At 35.8% G+C, this 25,405-nt stretch overlaps 1 protein-coding gene across 5 annotated transcripts in view; it reads left to right on the top strand.

The window, feature by feature from the left end:
• Window positions 1–25,405, top strand: part of NCKAP1 (NCK associated protein 1) — a 116,857-nt gene that overhangs the window by 72,447 nt on the left and 19,005 nt on the right. For all 5 annotated transcript variants that reach the window (XM_003823525.5, XM_003823526.6, XM_034954614.3 and 2 more), the window contains 8 exons: window positions 1,685–1,830; window positions 4,240–4,372; window positions 6,767–6,886; window positions 11,458–11,597; window positions 12,454–12,585; window positions 15,737–15,955; window positions 16,145–16,275; window positions 16,566–16,663. In XM_003823525.5, the coding sequence (XP_003823573.1) occupies window positions 1,685–1,830; window positions 4,240–4,372; window positions 6,767–6,886; window positions 11,458–11,597; window positions 12,454–12,585; window positions 15,737–15,955; window positions 16,145–16,275; window positions 16,566–16,663 (1,119 nt within the window). The remainder of the gene's footprint in view (window positions 1–1,684; window positions 1,831–4,239; window positions 4,373–6,766; window positions 6,887–11,457; window positions 11,598–12,453; window positions 12,586–15,736; window positions 15,956–16,144; window positions 16,276–16,565; window positions 16,664–25,405) is intronic.

Raw genomic sequence — 25,405 nt, 5'->3', positions numbered from 1 at the left:
GGTAAGTAAAACTCCTTAGGCTTAGTTTGTGATAAATGTCAAGTATATTTTGTCATCAGAATATTGACATCATTCTTCCTTATTCCTTCTTCTTTTCTGGTAGACAAAAACAACAAAATACAAAAGTCTCCTTTGTGGCGTCACTTTCTCATTGAGTAGTAACATCATCCACCTATTGGTCCCTTGCCATGGTAGGGTTTGAGGTTTAATTTTTATCCTACTTACAAGGTGATAATTTACTCTCTTACTATTTCATGGATGCTGGCAAGAAGATATGGAGCTCCTGGGTCAGTGACAAAAGACAAAAGACTTCATTCACTGCACAGAAAGCAGCATAGGCATCAGCATATATGCATTATTTCTGCTATTTCCCTAAGCCCTGCAGGTGTGGTACAGAGGAGCCAAAATGAATTCTGTGCATGCAGTCTGTTTGTGTTGCAGATAAGGAACACTAAATTTGAGGAACCCTCTATTTTATCATCAGCCGTAAGCATACTTGCTCTTTGTTCCAAGGGAGACATTACCTCATCCCTCAAATTTGATAGCTGCAAATACAACCCTAAGAAATGGCCTAGAGAATGAGTGGCTCAGGCCTTGCCTTCTTGACATACCCAGCAAGATGTGTGGGAGCATGAGACCCATGCAGGAATATCTCCCAACAGCCAAAATCCTGACCATCATCTATAATTCTGTTTCCCACTATATCTAATTATTTCCCAGAGTAAACTCTTTTAAACTACCATTACTCAAAACCAGACCATTGTAATGCCGTCTTATTGCCACTACTGCCTTCTAATAGATTTCTGCTTCCTTTCCTTTCCCAGTCATGCTTCCCTATTTTCCTCACTATACAGAGTAATCTTTCTAAAACAAAAACCACATAGAACCCTTAGTGCTTCACTAAAAAGTTTAAATTCTTTAACGTGGTATACAGGCTGTTCACGATCTGGTTGAATCTCATGTTTTACTATTTCCCTTCTCTTCTTTGCACTCAAACTCTAGCCGTAACAAACAGTATCTATTCTGTAGGCATCCCTTCTATTCTTATTCTCTGCCCTTCTGAAATGTCCCCTATCCATGGACATGATCTGCTTTTTGTGATTTGGTATCCCAGTTATAGAATTTTTTTCCCCACAACCTATCTTAATGATTTTCGTTTAGTTCTATCACTTTTTTGGCCAAACTACACCAATTTTTACTATCTTCAGTACTTTTCTAGAATTTGTCAAATTAATACAGTGTATTATATGATCCAGTTTTTAGTGAATCAGTATACTCTAAAACCTCATTGAATCAACATGTGCAGTACTTAGTTTTATCTGATTGCTTCCTGTGTGTGTTTTGTCTCTTAAATTAGGTCGAAGATTTCTTTTGGTATGGTTAATATGACAATTAATTGTTTTACACTTTTGATATTGTAACTTCAGTTCCTTTGAGGTTCAGTGTGAATGACTCATATATTAGACACTGTTTTATGGACATTAGTATTTCAGTTTACTAAATAAATTCTTGATAGGAATTTCAAGGTAGGGTCACTACAGACAACTAACACAGTAGATGTTACTGTCAGTGTCGCAGTAGATAGTTTAAGTATCTTTCAATGATGCTTTTCCCCCTGTAAAATGACAAGTCCAAAGTCATTTATGTTTACCTAAACTACTTTTGTTTTTTTTGTACTTTATAGGCATATACTAGTGTCTCAAAGGCTTCACTTGGCCTTGCAGATCACAGAGAACTTGGAAAGATGATGAATACAATAATTTTTCATACAAAAATGGTAGATTCCTTGGTGGAAATGTTGGTGGAAACATCAGATCTCTCCATATTTTGGTATGTTGTAATTTTCTCTAAATCTGGATTTGAAAGTTTTAGTATGCGATATATGTTTCTTGATTATTTTTGTGTTAGCATAGTCCTTAAGACAGTTCAGTAATAGACCCTTAAGAATAAAGGGAATAGTGGACTTTTATTAAAATGTGCCAACAAAAAGAAGTTTAACCAAGTTGGGATTTTATGTCTGTTTTTAATTCTCTAAAAGAGCAACTTACTGATGTGACTTTTATTTCTTACATTTTTTTGAGGAGTTGAAAACAGTCACTCCAAATTACCTTAAGGCCCTTCTTTGCATGATTAGACTAAAGGGAAAGAAATGTTGTAGGTCAAGGTCAAATAGAGCAAGTGTTGGAAATTAAATGCCTGGTAACTTCACTTCTATGATGTTAAATTAAACATTAATATGAAGATGATGTGGTGACTACCTCCAGCATTGTGCTTCATTCTCTTTTTCTGTTAGAGTCTTTCTGTTATACTTAGTTTATTTTTCTTCCCTCTCTTCCTCCCAGAAAATGTGGTCCTTAATGGCTATAATTTGTTTTGTTAGTGTCTGTCATAGTAGTTATTTAATAAATCTTTGAATGAATAAGTCAACTTGGTTGTGATCAGATTAATAAACAGTGTGGTGGCCAGGCGCGGTGGCTCACGCCTATAATCCCAACACTTGGGAGGCCGAGGTGGGTGAATCACCTGAGGTCAGGAGTTTGAGACCAGCCTGGTCAACATAGTGAAACCCCATCTCTACTGAAAATACAAGAATTAGTCGGACGTGGTGGTGTGTGCCTGTAGTCCCAGCTACTTGGGAGACTTGAAGCAGGAGAATCGCCTGAACCTGGGAGGCGGAGGTTGCAGTGAGCCGAGATCACGCCACTGCACTCCAGTCTCGGTGACAGAGTGAGACTGTCTCATAAATAAATAAATACATAACAGTGGGGTTAGGATTCAAACTCAAGTATTCTCGCCTCAAGCTGTATAATGTCAACTCTATTTTCTGCTTCTTGGCCCTTTATTTTCCTTTAGGGAGGAGGACTGGAATAACCTAGTATGTCTCTTGATTTCTAAAATGCTGAAATGATTTCAGTGGATAGTGATAGTAGTTTCTATGTATGGGATAGAGATCATCATGAAAAGCTTCTCACTGCATTTATTTTGGAAAATAGTATAATCTGTGTTGATTTTGGCAGTTTGTTAGGAAAGCTTGAATTAGCAGTATTGCAGAAGAAATTCAAATCACCAGGTAGAGAAACCATGCCTCTTAAAGGAAATAATGAAACACATTAGGAAGTATACTTTTTAGATTTAGGCACATCACAGGTCAAATTTGCAAGAATTTTTAAGATTATTTGGAGCCCAGGACTACTGTCTATCTGGCACAAAGTCTACCTTAGGTAGAACATGAAACATTATATGTTTAGATATTTTCAGCTATGCAAAGGATCCTATTCCAAAAGAAGAATACAACAATTAGAAAGTCGTATCCCCTTTCTTGGAACTAAAAGCACTTTGAATAATGTTTGAAATTTGTAATTTTCAGTCATACCTGAATTTTATTTATATTTTTTCATAGTTGCATTCTATTTTTGCCTGTCACATCCAAAATAAAGAAATGTTTACTACTTCTGTTTGTCTTATTACTCTAAGACATGTAGTGTTTTATTGACTCACATTCTTTTACATTTAGATTTAACATCTTTAAATGTGGATGCAAATTAAAACTGCTGGCAGGCTGGGTGCCATGGCTCACACCCGCAATTTCAGCACCATGGGAGGCCGAGATGGAGGGTTGCTTGAGCCCAAGAGGTTAAGGATGCAGTGAACTGTGATTGTGCCACTGCATTCCAGCCTGGGCAACAAAGTGTCCCCCGTCTAAAAAAAGTTAAAAAAAAAATAAAATTGATGGCGTGTGATTATTTAATTGGCAATGTTTTTTTTTTCTTAGTGGTTCATAAAATAATATTTCTCTCTTTTTTTAATTTATTTTTTAAAAATAGAGACAGGGTTTCGCCACATTGCCCAGGCTGGTCTCAAACTCCTGGGCTCCAGTGATCCACCTGCCTTGGCCTCCCAAAGTGCTGAGATTATAGGTGTGAGCCACCACACCCAGCCATAATAATGGTATTTTTTCCTATTTATAGTGACTTAGCTTTGATGAAATTTGATTATGTAAGAGGCCATAGATTATGGTTTATTATTTTTTTAAATGTTGTTATTGTTATATAAATAATATTTTTATTACTCTGGGATAATTATTGGTGTGTAAAAAATACTTTGGGGGAAAAATATTCTCTTCTTAGATCAGTGCTACCAGTTATCATTCATTCACTTGAATCAAATTAACTGTAAGGTACTATATCAGAAAACTTACTTTAAATGTAAAAATTGTGATTCTGATTTTTGTTTATGTAGTTTTTATAGTCGTGCTTTTGAGAAGATGTTTCAACAGTGTTTGGAGTTACCCTCTCAATCAAGATACTCAATTGCATTTCCACTACTTTGCACTCATTTTATGAGTTGCACACATGAACTGTGTCCAGAAGAGGTAATTATAGTGTACTACTGTGAGTTATATGGTATGCAAAGTAAACTAGATCAAACCTGTAGCCAACCAAATATTTACAGTCATAATTACCTAACTTAGCTTCCCATCGAATACATCTCTATGCAGAATCAGAAAAGTGCTTGAACAGATACATAGGTTTAATATATATATAGATAAATAAACATAAGTATAATAAGAACATACCATAAAGTCACTTGGAATTACCTTTTTTAAGATAAATGGTGGGTCAGGTATTAATATCTGTGGAAAAGATTTCTATAGTAATTTGTTTTGTATACTTAATTTTCCTCTTAAACTGTCATGGAAAGGACTCGAAAATTAAATTTATGGATTACTGAATAAGCATAAACAAGTCAAAGAGAGATTCACTAACTTATTATTACTAAATTGTTAATAAATATATTAAGCAAAATCCAGATTTGCTGATACTTGTGGGATACATACATGCATGTGCATACACACACACAGTTGCAGAGTAATTGACCTGCTTGGTAGTTTTGTTGATGCCAAGTATCTGTGAAAAATGTACTCAGTGTTTCTTCTAATCTTTAAAGAAGAAATATTTTCTATGTGTGATAAGAATATAAAGATTAAATAATGTATTTCTTTATTATAATTTAAGTTAGTGTTTAGTCCCTTTACTTAAAATTGCAGAACTTGTAGAAAAGAAACTTAGAGATAGCAGGAACATGGTCAGTTTCTTTAAGCATTAGACAACATCTGTTGCAGATTGTATGCCAGTATTCCAGGGGAAGCCAACTTTGAGATAGAAGTTAGCTTACAGGAAGTTTATTGGGGAATACTTTCAGAATTTCTACCTATGAGGATATTAATACCACCAATTTTAATAGATTTATGAATTTTTTAGATTTAATAGATTTTTTCTCCCAAACTTGACACCTGAGATGTATTATTAACTGTTTCCTCACCATCAAATTTCTTTTCATTAAATTACCCATAAAATCCTTCTAATTTTATTTATATGTCATGTCTTGAATCCATCCTCTACTTTCCATTGCTATTGTCATTATTACAGTTCAGATTTACGATACTCTTCATATGTACTCTAAATGGAGTTCATCTTTGCCTGGATTACCTAAGTGGTCTCTTTGCTTCTGCCATTGTTCTCCTAAACTTTATTCTTGGCACCGTAGCCAAAGGCAGAGGTCAGATAATAGAGAGATTTGTATGACATATTAAACCTTAGTTTTTCTCCATCTCAGCATTTCTGAGCTGTTGAAACAGAGTAGTGAAATCAGATTTGTATTTTAAGTAAGTTAGTATCTGTAAATAACAAATTTGAGCAGTCTTAATTCAGTATTCTTTTTTCAGGAAGAATTAATAGCAGAAGATTTATGTCTTTCAGAAGTCAGAATTTGATTAAACAAAACACTGTTTATTAATTGAAATCTTTCCTAAGGTGAACCAATATTTAATTATATCAGGTTGTAAATCTTTTTTTTGATTTAACTTTCTATTAAAGTTTTACAGGGCATTTTAAATAAAATACGTTAGATGTAATAGATCTAGGAAAAGTTATTTTCTATGCTCAAGTATTTTTAAATTTTATGTATTTTACACTTATTTCATCATAGAAATAGTGTATGTAAGCTCTACATATATGATTATGGAAGGTCAGGGCAGGAAAACTGTTAAAAATTTTATTTCTTTGTAAAGTATTAGAAATGTATAGTGCAAAAATTTACAATGTTTTATACTCAACATTCCAGTTACCATAGATAAGAAAAAAACAAACGATTGCAGCCCACTAAAACTAAAGAGAGAATCCTGTAGAGATGGATGCATGATCAGCGTTTTTTTTTTTCTTCTTCCTGCGAGCAATGGGGTTTGATTTTAGAGATTTGAATGCCTTGGACTTTCTATTACCAAATTGATTTCTCACCATTTTATTTAAATATTTGAGCTCTTCTTTCCTGTTTATACAAAGTTATGTCACAATTTATACATTTATAGAGACACAGATTTTAAATGAAATAAGATTGGAAACAGTACTCTAAATCTGTTTGCTTTCACATTATATGTTTGATATTTTAACATTTAAGAACTGGATATAGGACTTTGTGGAATTTGAAAATTAAATACATAGTTTTTCATGTTAAGCAAAATACTGATTTTTCAAGACTCCTCCCAGTTATACATTGCTTTCACAATCACCAAATACTTTGTCATTTATGTTCAAATACAGTATGGTGAGTTAGTTGTTACAAGAGGCAAAAGCAATTTTTAACATCTCCCACCCTCACTATTGCGGAATGTACCTTTAGCCTAATTTTCCATGTCTATTTAGAAGTCTTTTTAATTCAACGTACTTTCTTTATAACTTGTATTATTATTATTATTCTGCCTTCACAGCGACATCATATTGGAGATCGCAGTCTTTCCTTATGTAATATGTTCCTAGATGAAATGGCCAAACAAGCTCGAAATCTCATCACTGATATTTGCACAGAACAGTGTACCCTTAGTGACCAGGTAATGATTTAAATGTTTCCAACAGATAGGAAATTTTGTGTGAAGGCAAGAAAATGTGCTTTTAGCCAGTTGTTGTTTTACTTTCCATTTAGTTCCCACACTATTAGTAAACCTCAAACCTCTGCTGTGAAACTCCATTAACAGGTATAATTTCTTAGATGTAAACTTTTTGGCAAGACTGTATGTACTGTTTGTGTTCTTTAATCAGGAGTCACGTGTAGTTTTTACATGTGTGTAGTGTTAGCACCTGATTCTGCTATTTCTTGAAAGTTGCAAAAGAACTGGAATTAAGCATATTTGGTGATTTTCAATCCACTGTACTTATAATTCAGATTGAAGCTTAGATTGCCCCGTCATTGGCTAGTGGGAGTCCTTTTTTTTTTTCTTTCCAACTTTAAGCATTTATTTATTTATTTATTTATTTTTTATTATACTTTAAGTTTTAGGGTACATGTGCACAACGTGCAGGTTAGTTACATATGTATACATACGCCATGTTGGTGTGCTGCACCCATTAACTCATCATTTAACATTAGGTATATCTCCTAATGCTATCCCTCCCCCCTTCCCCCACCCCACAACAGGCCCCAGTGTGTGATGTTCCCCTTCCTGTGTCCATGTGTTCTCATTGTTCAATTCCCACCTATGAGTGAGAACATGTGGTGGTTGGTTTTTTGTCCTTGCGATAGTTTGCTGAGAATGATGGTTTCCAGCTTCACCCATGTCCCTACAAAGGACATGAACTCATCATTTTTTATGGCTGCATAGTATTCCATGGTATATATGTGCCACATTTTCTTAATCCAGTCTATCATTGTTGGACCTTTGGGTTGGTTCCAAGTCTTTGCTATTGTGAATAGTGCCACAATAGACATATGTGTGCATGTGTCCTTATAGCAGCATGTTTTATAATCCTTTGGGTATATACCCAGTAATGGGATGGCTGGGTCAAATGGTATTTCTAGTTCTAGATCCTTGAGGAATCGCCACACTGACTTCCACAATGGTTGAACTAGTTTACAGTCCCACCAACCGTGTAAAAGTGTTCCTATTTCTCCACATCTTCTCCAGCACCTGTTGCTTTCTGACTTTTTAATGATCGCCATTCTAACTGGTGTAAGATGGTATCTCATTGTGGTTTTTGATTTGCATTTCTCTGATGGCCAGTGATGATGAGCATTTTTTCATGTGTCTTTTGGCTGCATAAATGTCTTCTTCTGAGAAGTGTCTGTTTATATCCTTTGCCCACTTTTTGATGGGGTTGTTAGTTTTTTTTCTTGTATATTTGTTTGAGTTCATTGTAGATTCTGGATATTAGCCCTTTGTCAGATGAGTAGATTGCAAAAATTTTCTCCCATTATTTAGGTTGCCTATTCACTCTGATGGTAGTTTCTTTTGCTGTGCAGAAGCTCTTTAGTTTAATTAGATCCCATTTGTCAATTTTGGCTTTTGTTGCTATTGCTTTTGGTGTTTTAGACATGAAGTCCTTGCCCATGCTTATGTCCTGAATGGTATTGCCTAGGTTTTCTTCTAGAGTTTTTATGGTTTTAGGTCTAACGTGTAAGTCTTTAATCCATCTTGAATTAATTTTTGTATAAGGTGTAAGGAAGGGATCCAGTTTCAGCTTTCTACATATGGCTAGCCAGTTTTCCCAGCACTATTTATTAAATAGGGAATCATTTCCCCATTGCTTGTTTTTGTCAAGTTTGTCAAAGATCAGATGGTTGTAGATATGTGGCATTATTTCTGAGGGCTCTGTTCTGTTCCATTGGTCTATATCTCTGTTTTGGTACCAGTACCATGTTGTTTTGGTTACTGTAGTCTTGTAATATAGTTTGAAGTCAGGTAGCGTGATGCCTCCAGCTTTGTTCTTTTGGCTTAGGATTGACTTGGCAATGCGGGCTCTTTTTTGGTTCCATATGAACTTTAAAGTAGTTTTTTCCAATTCTGTGAAGAAAGTCGTTAGTAGCTTGATGGGGATGGCATTGAATCTATAAATTACCTTGGGCAGTGTGGCCATTTTCACGATATTGATTCTTCCTACCCATGAGCATGGAATGTTCTTCCATTTGTTTGTATCCTCTTTTATTTCATTGAGCAGTGATTTGTAGTTCTCCTTGAAGAGGTCCTTCACATCCCTTGTAAGTTGGATTCCTAGGTATTTTATTCTCTTTGAAGCAATTGTGAATGGGAGTTCACTCGTGATTTGGCTCTCTGTTTGTCTGTTATTGGTGTATAAGAATGCTTGTGATTTTTGCACATTGATTTTGTATCCTGAGACTTTGCTGAAGTTGCCTATCAGCTTGAGATTTCGGGCTGAGACAATGGGGTTTTCTAGATATACAATCATGTCATCTGCAAACAGGGACAATTTGACTTTCTCTTTTCCTAATTGAATGCCCTTTATTTCCTTCTCCTGCCTGATTGCCCTGGCCAGAACTTCCAACACTATGTTGAATAGGAGTGTTGAGAGAGGGCATCCCTGTCTTGTGCCAGTTTTCAAAGGGAATGCTTCCAGTTTTTGCCCATTCAGTATAATATTGGCTGTGGGTTTGTCATAGATGGCTGTTATTATTTTGAGATACGTCCCATCAATGCCTAATTTATTGAGAGTTTTTAGCATGAAGCGTTGTTGAATTTTGTCAAAGGCCTTTTCTGCATCTATTGAGATAATCATGTGGTTTTTGTCGTTGGTTCTGTTTATATTCTGGATTACATTTATTGATTTGCATATGTTGAACCAGCCTTGCATCCCAGGGATGAAGCCCAGCTTGTGGGAGTCCTTATAGTCATTTGAGAGCTTTCTTATTATCTGGTGTGACAAGATGTGCCAGCCTTTCTAGTAGCTCTGTCTCTTATGAAGAGTGTTATAGATATTCAACACTCTGGTCTCTTTAATATTGTTGAAGTTGCAAATGTCTTTAGAAATTTTCATTTTAGGAAGGAACTCCTTTGTCACAATAGAAATGCAATGTAATTTCTTATGCATTTTTTTCCCCAAATACCAATCCCATGGCTTTAGTTACTATCTAGGTATAATGACTAAATAACTTTCCTTGGCCCAGCACTGTCCAATGGAGATACTATGCAAACCACATATGTAATTTAAAATTTTGTAGTAGCCATACACAAAACTTAGAAAGAAACAGGTAAAGCTAATTTTAAAAACATTGATTCAACCCGATGTACCCCAAAATGTTATTATGTCAGCATGTTATCATATGAATGAAATATTGTATAGTTTTTATTATACTAAATCTTTGAAATCTGGTGTTTATCTTATAACACAGCTGAATTTGGACTGGGCACATTTCACATGTGGCTACTGTAATGTACAGTGAAGCTCTCCTTCTACCTAAAATGTTATTTCTTATTTCTCATTTGCCTGCTTTGTTACCTGTCAAGTGAAATCAATTATTTCTCATTTGTACCTGTGTGGTTTTTTTGTTTTAATTATTGGTCTTAACAATGTGTTAGGTAGAAACCTCTGTGTCATACTTGATTCCTGCTTCTCTCACACATCTAAGTTACTGAATCCTTTCAATTTTATCTCAGAAGTCTGTCTCAGATCTGCCCATTAAAATTTTTTTATTACACTTGCCTATTTCATATCCCTTTTTCATGCCTTGTCTGAACTATTTCTAGCAGCTCTGTTACAATTTTCCTTTTTCAGTGTTTTCTTCTGCCAATATCAGAGTTATCCTTAGAAAATTACCTCTTCATGGCCAGGCAGGGTGGCTCACGCTTGTAATCCCAGCACTTTGGGAGGCCGAGGCAGGTGGATCTCCTGAGGTCAGGAGTTCGAGACCAGCCTGGCCAACATGGCGAAACCCCATCTCTACTAAAAATATACAAATAAAATTAGCTGGGTGTGGTGGCAGTCAACTGTAGTCCCAGCAGCTCAGGAGGCTGAGGCAGGAGAACCCAGGAGGCAGAGGTTGCAGTGAGCTGAGATTGTGCCATTGCACTCCAGCCTGGACAACAAGAGTGAAACTCCATCTCAAAAAGAAAAGAAAAGAAAAGAAAATGTCTCCTCATGCTGTGGCTATTTTAAAAAATTGTCGCTGTCTTTTTGCCTGCAGTTTACAGTCCAACCTCTAGCTTGGCATTCAAGGCCCTTCCTAATAGTTGAAACCTTTGTACTTTACCTTACACGTTATGCTCCACCACATAGTAGTTCTAACTACAGCTCTGAACCATCATATCTTTACACAGTTTTTTTCCAAAGGCCATTTCATCCTTCCAGTGAAATATTCTTTTTCATTCCTTGCTTGCCTGGTATGTTTTTACTTGTCTTTTTAATAGTAATTTAAATAAGCGTCTATGAATTTACTCTATGACGTGTTTCTTCACACAAGATTTACCCAAGATCTACCCGTTTCTGTTTTCACCAAGCTATGTGCATTACCCAAGCTAGCTAAGTAAGCTCTGTATCTCACTTATATTTCTGTCTTTTAATATTGTTGTGATATTTGCAACATAGCCTGGATTCAGCTACTGTTTGCTTGAATAGTTAGTATGCTTTCAGAGTAATTGGTGTAATGTACGATTTCATTCTTTTTTAAATTTAGTTGCTGCCCAAGCATTGTGCCAAAACTATCAGTCAAGCAGTGAATAAGAAATCAAAAAAGCAGACTGGTAAGAAAGGGGAACCTGAAAGGGAGAAACCAGGTGTTGAGAGCATGAGGAAAAACAGGCTGGTTGTGACCAAGTAAGTGTCCACTTATATTATACCTTTTTGCTCCAGGTAAAATATTTATTTCATTTTTTTCTATGACATTAGTACTGAGGAAATGCTAATAATTGTATATTCTTCATTTTCCAGCCATTTTAAAAAATATTTCTGAGCTTAATTAACCTGTTAGTTGCTTATTTCATCTCAAAATACAGATTTTGGCCTTTAGAAGAAAATATATGTAATAGTTGATATTTGTCTTTTTGTACTAAGTACTGAAGGCCAATTATATGTTTAAAAAATTTTGTGTGGTACATTATAAGCAATCTGTAATTTTTAATTTATTTAAAGTTAGATAGTGGAGACTTTATTTTGGCATGTTTGTGATATATTAGAACATACCCAATGTCATTATTATAAAACAGAAATAACAGACCAGGTAGCATTCAGGGATCTTTGCTTGCTTCATTGTTTGGAGGGGAGGTGTAGGTGGGTAATAATTCGGTAAATATTTTTTGTTTAAAGTATAGTTCCTACTTTCTTGCTAAATTGAGCAAGCCATTGCCCTTTTATAGACAACTTTCCTTCTCTCATAACAGAAAGTACTTCAGGAATTGGACGTGATTATGAGTGCAGAATAAGCTCTACCTTTGTATATTAAGTCAGTATATTCATTACTACCTAAAGGTAGAAACAAATGACGCCATCTTTAGAATATTGCTCTTATGTGTTAGTTGTAACCTTAAAGATTTTGAACTTTCTCAGTTTAGGAGATTAAAAAGTCGAATTCTCTAAGCATTATCTCCAAATAAGGTTGATATATTTATAAAATTAATTTTGTATTGCCTATGATGACATGTGAACATTTTAACTGTTTATTAATTTTTTTCAGCCTTGATAAATTGCACACTGCACTTTCTGAGTTATGCTTCTCTATAAATTATGTACCAAACATGGTGGTATGGGAACATACCTTTACCCCACGAGAATATTTGACTTCTCATCTGGAAATACGCTTTACCAAGTAAGAAAGAATATTGACTGTTTTTGTTTGTTGACTCAGTAATGAGTTTGTTATTTAATTATACAGTGTTTTATAAGGAAAAGCATTAGTAGAACTGGATTAGTGTTAAGAATAATGAACCGGGCCGGGCGTGGTGGCTCACGCCTATAATCCCAGCACTTTGGGAGGCCGAGGTGGGCAGATCACGAGGTCAGGAGATCGAGACCATCCTGGCTAACACAGTGAAACCCCGTCTCTACTAAAAATACAAAAAATTAGCTGGGCGTGGTGGCGGGCACCTGTAGTCCCAGCTACTCGGGAGGCTGAGGCAAGAGAATGGCGTGAACCCGGGAGACAGACTTGCAGTGAGCCAAGATCATGCCACTGCACTCCATCCTGGGTGACAGAGCAAGACTCTGTCTCAAGAATAATGAACTGGGAAATGCAAAGAATAGTGAACTGAAAATTACTGAAGATACCCAGATTCTTTTCTCATACCTATTAGTATTAACTAGTAACACCAGGCAAACCAGTTAATATCTCTGAGTCATAGCTTCCTTATATACAAAGTGAGAATATTGGAGCAAATCAATGTATTTCATCTTGCAGGTGGCAACCCAGTAGGTTCATGAAATCAGTTTATTAGGTTGTAGTCAAAGTTTAGAGAAAAGTGGGAGGGAAAGAAAGGACAAGAGGAAGAAAAAATAGGAAAAAAAACCCAGTACACTGTGTGCATTAAATATATATATTGCTTCGTGAAATGTTTCAGTTACATGTATGCATGTGTATTGACTTGCAGTGTTAAGATGCGTGTCATGCAGTAGGTCACAGTAAAATGTTTCAAGACCTGAGGACTAGATGAACCCTTACATGTTTTCTGAATTCACATGTTGCTGTTAAATAAGCCAATAGAATTCTAGATTCTTGAATTCTCAATTCTAATTAGAATTTCCTGTTATATATGAATATATATTTTATGTATGTATATGAAATAGTGCATTGATAAGTCAGAAACCTTTCAACTTTATAGATATTGTTTTAACCTTTTTCTGAAGTTACTTATTTATTAATATTTATTCATGAAAATTTTTATTTATTTGACAATTTTTTTCTTCAAAGCCTTGAAGCAATTTATAAAACAAAATTTTGCTAAAAGGTTTTCAAAGTTTTTGTAGTCATTAACAGGTGGTGTTTGTATTTGCACTATATGCTTAACATTGTGTTAAGTACTCTAGGTAATAATGAGATAAAGATAGAACTGTAGCTGGTGAGATGACTAAAAGAATTAGAGAACAGAATATGACAGTATATAAATTGGCACTAAGTTGAGTGTTAAATTATCAGTTGACTTGAGAAGAGTCTGGTGATGAACTGTCTTTTGTTCTCCTTAGTAAGTCAGGCATCCTGACAGTAAAACCCAGAATGCCCTAGAACTTAGACCAAAGGGACATTGTGCCTTGTGGTGTTTATTATTCTCAAGTGGGTTAGAGGTGGGAGATTGGTGGGTGGAAGGGAGAGTTCAGTGTACAGCTCCCTTGTTTTCCTTGTAAACAGTCTGCTTTGTTAATCCACAGAGAAGCAATTTTTTTTTTAACCAAACATCTACTTAGTGATTAGGATCAAGGCAAGGGGAAACAGCTTGTTTACCTTGGAAAGATTTTTTATTTTATTTATTTATTTATTTATTTATTTATTTATTTATTTATTTATTTATTTTGAGATGGAGTTTTGTTCTTTCGTCCAGGCTGGAGTGCAGTGGCACAATCTCAGCTCACTGCAACCTCCATCTCCCGAGTTCAAGCAATTCTCCTGCCTCAGCCTCCCGAGTAGCTGGGACTACAGGCGTGTGCCACCGTGCCTGGTTAATTTTTGTATTTTTAGTAGAGACGGGGTTTCACCATATTGGCCAGCCAGATAGCTTGTGAATATTAGCAGGTTGGTTTTTGTCAATCAACTGAGCACAGTCTTAGGACTTAGGGATTATACACTAGGATAGCAGTTTTCATCTTGAGTTGGCTCTTCTTGGCCTGTTTCTAGTAATGGGATTTGTCGGTTGTCTTTTAAGGATTCATCCTTACAAATACAAGTCTAAGATCTTTACAGATCTAATGCTCAGGGAGTTTTAAAGAAAGTGAAATAGGGGTGGCCAGTGTAGGATAAGATCATTTAGGGAAGTATTTTCAAAATTTGTGTTTCCTTTTTAGTCTTATACAGTTTCTTGAGATATAAACAGAACTGTGTTTTATATGCTATGAGTGATTAAAGAAAATAAAGTTGTTTGTTGCCTTATTTTGTTTGACTGTCATACAGTTTGTTTAGAGGCAGCACTAAGTCAGGCAGATCTGCGGTCAAATCCTAGTCATAACCACTTCCCAACAAAACCTTATCAATTTATGTGAGTCCTGAGCTTTATTTTTTTCCTCTGGGAGATATAGTGATAAGTACATTGTAGGTGTTTATTAAATGTGAGGATTGTAGGTAATTTATATAAAGCCTCAAAAACTACTGGCACCTAACAGTGTCAAATAAATTCAAGCTGTAGACTAAATAGTTCACTGTCCTTGCTACAAACAACTTACCATGTTAAAGCAATTTGTAAAACCCTCTTTATACTTAAATCACTTTTGTTACTGGTATACTTAGAATGTTTTTAATCATTTTATTCACATTTCGTTGTAGTTTTTAAGTTTTCTTTTTTCTTTTTTTTTAAGACAGTCTCACTCTGTTGCCCAGGCTGGAGTGCAGTGGTGCAATCTCAGCTCACTGCAACCTCTGCCTGCTGGGTTCAAGCGATTGTCCTGTCTCAACCTCCCAAGTAGCCAGGATTACAGGCATGTGCCAGGCCCAGCTAATTTTTGTATTTTTAGTGGAGACAAGGATTCACCATGTTGGCCAGGATGATCTCGAACTCCTGACTTCAAGTCATCTGCCCGCCTCGTCCTCCCAAAATGCTGGGATTACAATAGGCGTGAACCACCATGCCCGGCCTTCATTCTTTTTTTATGTTGTTTCCTGGGAAGATAATGACAGTAATTTTACAGCTTTGTAATAAATTATTTTTAAAGTTAATTTTATTGCTTGTTTAATATTAGATAACAGTAGGTTGAGTGGTTTATTTTACATGAATGGAAAAGTCAGAGGCTTTTCTTATTCTTCTATCCCTTCTTCCCAGGTCAATTGTTGGGATGACTATGTATAATCAAGCCACACAGGAAATTGCAAAACCTTCAGAACTTCTAACAAGTGTAAGAGCATACATGACCGTACTCCAGTCAATAGAAAACTATGTGCAGATTGATATTACAAGAGTATTTAATAATGTGCTTCTTCAACAAACACAACATTTAGACAGTCATGGAGAGCCAACCATTACAAGTCTATACACAAATTGGTAAGGAATGCATTTAGAAATTTGTAGTAGCGGAAAGTTTGTAATGAAGTACTTAGGAAAATTAATTTTTTTGTGAATAAGTACTTATTCATATTATCAGTCAACTTAAAATTATATGCAGGAATGTATATCATGATACATTCTGAATTCAGCAGTTTCTTCCGGTTATAAGTTTACGTTTCTCCTTAGGTATTTGGAAACTTTGTTACGACAAGTCAGCAATGGCCATATAGCATATTTTCCTGCAATGAAAGCATTTGTGAACTTACCTACAGAAAATGAATTAACATTCAATGCAGAGGAATATTCTGACATATCAGGTGAATAGTACTATACCACAGTTTAGAGAATGAAGAACACTTAATTCTTTTGCTAGTGTCTTGATTCTTTTGACTTTTGATTCTGTTGTGACTATTTCATTCAATTACATGCGTAACTGCATATTGTATCTTAGAATTACTTTTGCATTTTGTATTCTCTCTTTCACTCTAGAGACTTTTATCAGGATTTTACATTAGTTTTTATAATGAGATGTTGTATTGTGTTAATGTTCATTTTCTTAAAGTATTTGCTCTGTCGGAAGTATAAAATTAAGTATGTTTTCTTTCAGAAATGAGGTCATTATCAGAACTACTAGGCCCATATGGTATGAAGTTTCTAAGTGAAAGCCTTATGTGGCATATTTCATCACAAGTTGCTGAACTTAAGGTAATATAGTCTTTATTAATTTTAGCTTTTAAACATTAATTCCTGAAAAACATTTCAGGGATATGAGCAACAAGCCTACAATGTTAATTATTTTAATCCAACATGAAAGTACTAATATGAAAATGAAAATTAAATAGCTAGCAAGGCCTTTTTATGGCATCTTAGTTTAGTTTTCTCTATTTTGTAGGTGAGAAAATGGAAAGCCAAAATAGGTGAATTGACTTGGTAAAGGGGACAGAACCTCAGGGTCTTTGGCTTGTGGTCAAGCCTTCATAGTATTGAATCATGATGTTTTCTTTGAAATACCAGCTTCAAAATTCCAGCCAAAGTTAAAAATTTGTTCACACTTGCAGTTTGAATGTATTTGCTTTCCATAGATTATAATACAAAAATTATTGGGCTTATTGCTTTTTCTTAGGTAATCTTTTAAATTATCTTATGCCCTCTAAGTTGAATGAAAAATGCCTTTAGAATGCTTAATGTTTCAGTAAAGATGTAAAGGAACTGAAGCAACAACATTTTAAATACCTTTTTTTAGCCTTTTAGAAATATCCTAGAGCTAAGGTGATTTATATTAAACGAATCTGTATATATAATAACTATGTAGTTTTTGAAAGAATTTGAACTTGGGCCACCAAAACTTTTGAACTTACAAGCAGAATAGAGAAGTCGTGTTTTAAAATAAACATTTTCTTTGTAAAAGCTTTTTGGTGGTTACTTGCGTCTTGATATTTTAGTTTTTTTTTGTTTGGTTTTTTTTTTTTGAGATGGAGTCTCACTGTGTTGCCCAGGCTGCAGTACAGTGGCACAATCTCAACTCACTGCAACTTCCGCCTCTGAAGTAGCTGGGACTACAGGCACGCACCACCAAGCCTGGCTTATTTTTGTATTTTTAGTAGAGACGGTGTTTCACCGTGTTGGCCAGGCTGGTCTCGAACTCCTGACCTCAAGAGATCCGCCCACCTCGGCCTCCCAAAGTGCTGGGATTACAGGCATGAGCCACCGTGCCTGGCCAATTTTTAGTTTCTTAAGAAAATGATAGACGGTACTGGTAAGTAGCTTACAGTTCAGATGTAGCACATAGAGTTCTAAATGTGGTTAATCTGATTTACTGAAAATTGAGCAAATATATAGAACAAGTTAATTTCCACAAACTTAATAGTATTTTGCTGAGTGAATAAATAGCAAGAGTCAGTTATACTGACTCTTGATTATACTAAAAGCTTAGTATAATCAAAGATTTAAGGAGAGGCAATATTACCCATTGGTTAAGAACTCAAGCTTTCAGCCAGGCGTGGTGGCTCATGCCTGTAATCCAGCACTTTGGGAGGCCGAGGTGGGCGGATTGCCTGAGGTTAGGAGTTCAAGACCAGCCTGGCCAACATGGTGAAATCCCCCCTCTACTGAAAATACAAAAATTAGCTGGGTGTGGTGGTGGGCACTTGTAATCCCAGCTACTAGGGAGGCTGAAGCAGGAGAATCACTTGAACCCGGGAGGCGGAGGTTGCAGTAAGCTGAGATCACACCACTGCACTCAAGCCTGCATGACAGAGTGAGACTCTGTCTCAAAAAAAAGAAAAAACTCAAGCTTTCAAGTTAGACTTTCCTGAATTTCAGACCTGTCACTTACAAGCTTTGATTTCGGACAAATGTTTAAGCTTGTACTTTGAGAGAATTTTATGAGATCATGCATGTCAAGCTTTTAGGTACTCAGCATAATGTCTGTTATTTTAGTATTCATTATATCATTATCCTCTCATTGTTATTTTTAAAGTTTTCTGCAATTATTGTATAAAAGTCAACTTTTAGATGGCTTAAAATATAAAGTTTATAAACTTTATATGGTTATAAATATACAAACATTGAAATGCTAGTCTTGGTTCTTTACAAGCAGTATCATTCTTATTTATTAGACTAATTCTCCTGTAAATACATAATTTTTTTCTATCCTACTGTTCTCAAATAACAAATTTCTCATCTCCAATTTTTTTTCTTGTGTTCCTTCAGTATGAGATAATAGAAGAATTATGGCTCTGAAATTTTACTTTAGCGAGCTATTTTTTATTTCAGACTGAATAAACTAGGCACTTCTAGAATTATCTGTATTATTTTTTGCTTTTTTGTTATTTAATTTGATGGATACAGTATCATGGTATGGTAATAAAAATTAGCCTATTTTGAGTCTCTCTGAATTCATTTATATGAACAGTTCCTTAATACTGCAAGGATCTGGCCTTCTGCTTTTCCTTCCTCCTTCACTTTTCTAGCATGGCTGGCCTGATTGCTGTTGTGTCATTTCTGCAATTATTGTATAAAAGTCAACTTTTAGATGGCTTAAAATATAAAGTTTATAAACTTTATATGGTTATAAATATACAAACATTGAAATGCTAGTCTTGGTTCTTTACAAGCAGTATCATTCTTATTTATTAGACTAATTCTCCTGTAAATACATAATTTTTTTCTATCCTACTGTTCTCAAATAACAAATTTCTCATCTCCAATTTTTTTTCTTGTGTTCCTTCAGTATGAGATAATAGAAGAATTATGGCTCTGAAATTTTACTTTAGCCAGCTATTTTTTATAGCTGGCTATATTTTTTAGCCAGACCCATCACTAAGACATGGTCATAACTTGCCTGTTCGTGACATTCATGTATTTTTCAAATGTCACCATATCAGAATGTCCTTCCTGACCAAGCTTTCTAAAATAGCAAACATCACTTTTTATTCTCTTCATTCAGCTGTATGTGTATCTTAATTGTGACCTCTCATGCAGTGTATTTGTTTATGTCACTGTCACTAGAGTATAAATGCAGTTCTAAACTCTGTTAAAACCTTGCTGCAGACCTAACACATATTAGGCACTTAGTAAATATTTGTTGGATGCAAAAATAAAAATAGCTAGCTTTGTTTGTTTATTTGTTGGAGACAGAGTCTTGCTGTGTCACCCAGGCTGGAGTGCAGTGGTGTGATCATGACTCACTGCCAGCTTGGTCCCCCTGGGCTCAGGCAATTCTGTCACCTCAGCCTCCTGAGAAGCTGGGACTACAGGCATGTGCCAGCAAGTACGTCTAATTTTTTGTAGAGACAGGGTTTCGCCATATTGCCCAAGCTGGTCTCTAACTCCTGGGCTCAAATGGTCCACCCACCTCAGCCTCTTAAAGTGCTGGGATTACAGGCACGAGCCACTGTGCCTGGCCCCAGCTTTCTTAACTCTGTTTTATTCAAGGACTTTTCTAAGATCTTCACTTATCTTATTAACTCCTTTACATCCTTAAAAGAGATGTTTTCCTTATTTTACAAATTAGGAAAGTGAGGCCAAGAAGGATTAAATAACTTATGCACGCTCACATTTTAGTAAGTGGTGAAACTGAAATTTGAACTCAGTCTGTCTAGCACCACAGATTATGCTAGTACCATGCTACACTGCCTGTAGAACTGAGAGGGATCTCAGTAGTCATCTAACCTACTCTTATCTGATGAAGGAGCACATGTTGCATTTTTCTAGATGTATTATCTGGTCTTTTTGAAAATGAGGCCATCTTATCAATTACTGTACATCTCTAGTTTATGTTGATTTAGTATCTAAGTAGTAATTTTTTATTGGTCCTTAGTCTTACATCAAGAGGCAGGGATTGCCTTTGACGAGATCACCCTTCACGTATTTAAAAACTGCTTCCCTTCATGTATCATCTTTCTCTTCCTCGTGTGGAATATATTCATATTCAGCCTCTTTGCCATCTTTCTCACTCCTTCCTCTGTACAAACTCTGGTTTTTTTTGTTGTCACTCTTAGACAATAGTGCCCTGAACCAAGAATGAGTTTCAGATAAGGTGTGATGAGTGAGAGTACATTTATCTATTCTGGATACTGTACTTACTGACACAGTTTAAGATAGCATGAACACATTTGGTAGCTATGCCATACTGTTTTCACAATCAACTTGCAATCAGATGAATTGTCTCTTTTTTTCACTTATGCTAACCTTAAACCATGGCTTTCCACATCTTATGTTTTGTGAAATTTTTAGACCTGAGTGTATGCTTTGTAGTTTTTCTTAGTAAAGTTTATCTTGTTAGGTATTGTCCATTATTCTAGGGTCTTTTTTTGAGTACAGATTTTATCCTAGTCTTTTAACAATTATTTTATAAACTTAACTATTTTAGCCTTGTCTGTAAGTATGAATGTTATCAAATATATTCTCATTCTTGAGAAGAAATGGAAGGTGCTTATGTTTTAACATTTCTCTCTTATATTTTGGAGTGGCTGTATTCTCTCTCAGATATTAAAATTTAAAGTTAGGGGAATGTGGAACTACTGTAAACAATGTTGACTTTTTAAATATCCTTAACCAAGATGGTTAAGGATGTTAAAACATTTTTTCTTGAAAACTTTTGATGTTAGCTTTCTAGTAATCTCCTATGTGATTCTTTTCTTACTTGACTTTTCATTTTACCTTCATAATAACTTCCATATTTTATTAATGATTTAATATTGTAGTAATTATTATTTTTTGGTATTTGTTTTTGCTTTTTTGCTTCTCAAATACTAAATCCTGACTTATTTAAGGATTATGTTTTTCAGAAGGCTTCTTATGAAATATTTATATTTTTAATATTGTGCCTTCATCATTTAGTTCTTCAAAACAAGGTTAATTGTAAGGATTCCATTTTCTGGAATTGTATAATGTTTTATAGTGATTTTGTTTGAGTTCTCTCCTAATAACCTCAAGATGTAATCCAGATTGTTTAGTATTCAACTACTTGTGTATTATTAAGAACTTGAGAAGGTGTTTATTTGTGACTTTGTTTTCTCAGCCTCTGTGTACTGAGGCATACTTCATACGTATTCTTGTATTTTATTACATAAGAAATCCTACAGATCATAATGATGTTTCATATAGATAAATTCAGTGTGTTGTATACTAGTCTGTCTCATTGAAATAAATCTCTAAAAGTTATTCTGTCAGTGATGATTCTAATTTTTTTAGCGTCCTGTAAAATTTCCTTAGAATAACCTAATTTTTGAAATTATAGGAACAAAAGAACTTACAGATTTTTGCTTCCAGTATTGGTAGGTAATTCAGACCTCCTTATTTCCAAAGAACAACTTAAAAAGCTGGAGATATATATATATATATCTATAAAATAATCTTCTTTAAAGAAGAACTAAAAAGATAGTGAAGTATTTCTAGGCTGACGCCAAGGAGAACCTGGGAAATCAGAGACATAAGCCCAGCTTTGGAAGCCACTTTTCACCCAGGCATGTGTACTGAAGCAGAAGTAACATTTGTAAAACTAAGCTGAATTCTGGTGGCCTTGTGGAACAAGGGTGTCAGTAGTCAAAAACCTAGAGTAAAGCCTTCTCAAAGTAGGGCATGGGAAGTCTGCATAATTTCTCCCCAGCCCTCTTTACATAGACACTGTCTAACTTCGGGGTAAGGGTGAACTGGAAATGAGTCACCCCTCCCCAGGATTTGCAGCCCTGTTTATGTTATATGCTTTATCTAAGGCATCTCAATCCTTGGACCTGGATTAATGTGGTCCTAGGTTGGTAGTGCCCCAATGAACTTAGCAGAAGCTAACACAGATCTTCTCTGGAGAAAGGTATCCTCATCCTAGGCTTCAGATGATTCCTGCAAATAATTCATCAAGCCCATGACCTTCAGCTGGAGAGTGGAAGTCTTTTGGAGATTAGTGCAAGGTGGAGGTAGGAGGTTTTATATATCTGGCAGGCTGCCATGATTAAATTATTGTCTTGTTTTCAGCCTCAAGCCTTCCTTTCTGTGCCATTGCCTTCAATTTCTGATCCCTTCCTCCTTTCCTCCCTCTTGAGGTGTGATTTAACTTGCTTCTACATTTTATCTCCATTATAAGAACTTGCTAATCAAATTTCTCACCTCTCCTTATTCTTTGCTCTAGTTTCCATCTTCCAGGAATTTGTTGACTTTTCTCCTTTGATCTTGTTTTTTCTGCTGTTTCCTTTTTTTTTTTTTTTTTTTTTTGGTAGGTTTATGCCTTTCTTTTTTTACCTCTGACTTGAGTGGATTTCTGAAAGGAGCAGTTTTAGACATTTAAAATTCTCTACATTTAATCAGCACTTCTACATAGTTTACATACTTGTTTGAGCATTTTTTTTTCTTTCCAACTTCTATTTTACATTCAGGGGTGCATGTGCAGGTTTGTTATATGGGCGAATGACATGTCATGGGTTTGGCACACAGATTATTTTGTCACCTAGGTAGTAAGCGTAAGTACCCAATAGCTAGTGTTTTGACCCTTAACCTCCTCCCACCCTCTACCTTCAAGTAGGCCCTGGTGTGTGTTGCTCCTTTTTTTTTTTTTTTTTTTTTGTAAAGAGAGTCTCGGTCTGTCGCCCAGGCTAGGAGTGCAGTGGCGTGATCTCGGCTCACTGCAAGCTCTGCCTCCCAGGTTCACGCCATTCTCCTGGCTCAGCCTCCTGAGTAGTTGGGACTACAGGCGCCCACCGCCACGCCTGGCTAATTTTTTGTATTTTTTAGTAGAGACGGGGTTTCACCGTGTTAGCCAGGATGGTCTTGATCTCCTGACCTCGTGATCCACCCACCTCAGCCTCCCAAAGTGCTGAGATTACAGGCGTGAGCCACTGCGCTCTCCATGTGTACTTGATGTTTAGCTCCCATTTTTAAGTGAAAATGTGAGGTGTTTGGTTTTCTCTTTCTGTGTTAATTCCCTTAGGATAATGGTCTCCAGCTCTATCCATGTTGCTGCAAAGGACATGATCTCATTCTTATTTATGACTGTGTAGTAGTTCATGATATGTATGTACCACATTTTCTTTATTAAGTCTATTGTCGATGGGCATTTAGGTTGATTCCATGTCTTTTTGTTGTTGTTGTGAATAGTGCTGCAGTGAACATACACATGCATGGGTCTTTATGTTAGAATGATTTATATTCCTTTGGGTATGTACCCAGTAATGAGATTGCTGGGTTGAGTAGTAATTCTCTTTTAAGTTCTTTGAGAAATCTGCAAACTGCTTTTCACAGTGGCTGGACTAATTTACATTCCCATCAGCAGTGCATAAGCATTTCTTTTTCTCTGCAACCTCACCAGCATGTTTGAGCATTTTGATAGGAAACGTTTCTAAAAGTGGATCAAAGAATATGAACATTAATTTTTTTTGATATTACCAAATATCCCTCTGAAAATATTGTAGTTCACACTCCCCTCAGCAGAACATTGTGATATCTCTAATAGCATCTTAGTCTTTTTGGAGTTAGTATATACAGTGTTTTGTGTTTTGGGGGGAATTGTAATATTTTAAAGATCATTCTGTAATTTCTTTGCTGGTTTTTTTTTTTCTTTCTTTCTTTTTTAAGAGACAGGGTCTCCCTGTCACCTGGTCTGGAGTGCAGTTGCATGTTCATAGCTCACTGCAGCCTCCAACTCCTGGGCCCACCCTCCTGAGTAGCTGAGAAATATAGGCGTGTACCACTGTGCCTACTTTTTTTTTAAGCTTTTTTTTGTTTTTTATTTTTTGAGACAGAGTCTCGCTCTTGTCACCCAGGCTGGAGTGCAATGGCGCAATCTCAGCTCACTACAACCTCTGCCTCCCGGGTTCAGGCGATTCTCCTGCCTCAGCCTCCCGAGTAGCTGGGATTACAGGCGCCTGCCACCACGCCTTGCTAATTTTTGTATTTTTAGTAGAGATGGTGTTTCACCATGTTGGACAGGCTAGTTTCGAACTCCTGACCTCAGGTGATCCACCCACCTCGGCCTCCGAAAGTGCTGAGATTACAGGTGTGAGCCACCGCGCCCAGCCTTTTAAAGTTTTTTGTAGAGACGAAATATTGCTGTGTTGCCCAGGCTGGTCTCAAACCCTCGGTTTCAGGTGATCCATCCACCTTGGCCTCCCAAAGTGCTAGGATTACAGGTGTGAGTCACCATGCCTGGCCACTTCTTTGCTTTTATTTCCATTTTTAAAATATTTAATCTAAACTGATATCTTTTTCTTTTTATCTTAAAGGTGACCTTAATTATTTTAGTTCCTGTTTTAGCCGAGGACCTTTTTGTTTTATAGGGTAATTTGTGTGCTAATTTAAAAAGTAGAGCTTTTTTATATTTGATGGTTGTGAATAAATTGTGTGTCAGACATAATCAACACTATGTACATGTACTTATGGTGAAACATGTTTATTCCTTTCAGGAGAAGAAAGCAACCGTCTTTTTTTCTACTAAAATTCTTGGGTGTTTTATTTGGGGTTGTGCGCGTTGAGTCCATTTCTCCTTCCAGTCTGCCAAAAGAATTGTTTTGGCATTTTACAGATCAGTTCTTCTAGTTCTTCATGGGATCCTAAAGGACATTTTTTCAAATGAAGTAGGAAATTTAAATATGAATTTTGCCAAGAATTTTAACACTTTCTTTTTAACACAATACCAACTAAATTATATCAAACTTTTTTTTAAAAAATCTTGATTTATTTCACTTGCTTTGTCTAAACTTATTCTAAACCATTTCATTGGTAATTCCTGTTATTACTGCCGGCTTTCAGTTTATTCGTCAGTGAGATTAATCAATAACTTTATAGAGAGCAAAAATAGTAAGCCAGCAAATAATTTAGGGTAATGGTTCACAAATTTTACTTCTCAGACCAGCAGAAGAAGCATTACTTTGGAGCTGGTTAAAAATGCGGGTTTTTGTTCTCTGTCTCAGACCTGCTAAATCAGAAATTTTGGGGCTGGGACCCAGCAATGTGTGT

This window comes from Pan paniscus, chromosome 13, assembly GCF_029289425.2.
Source record: "Pan paniscus chromosome 13, NHGRI_mPanPan1-v2.0_pri, whole genome shotgun sequence".
Taxonomy (NCBI): domain Eukaryota; kingdom Metazoa; phylum Chordata; class Mammalia; order Primates; family Hominidae; genus Pan; species Pan paniscus.
This window is presented reverse-complemented; position numbering and strand designations above follow the sequence as displayed.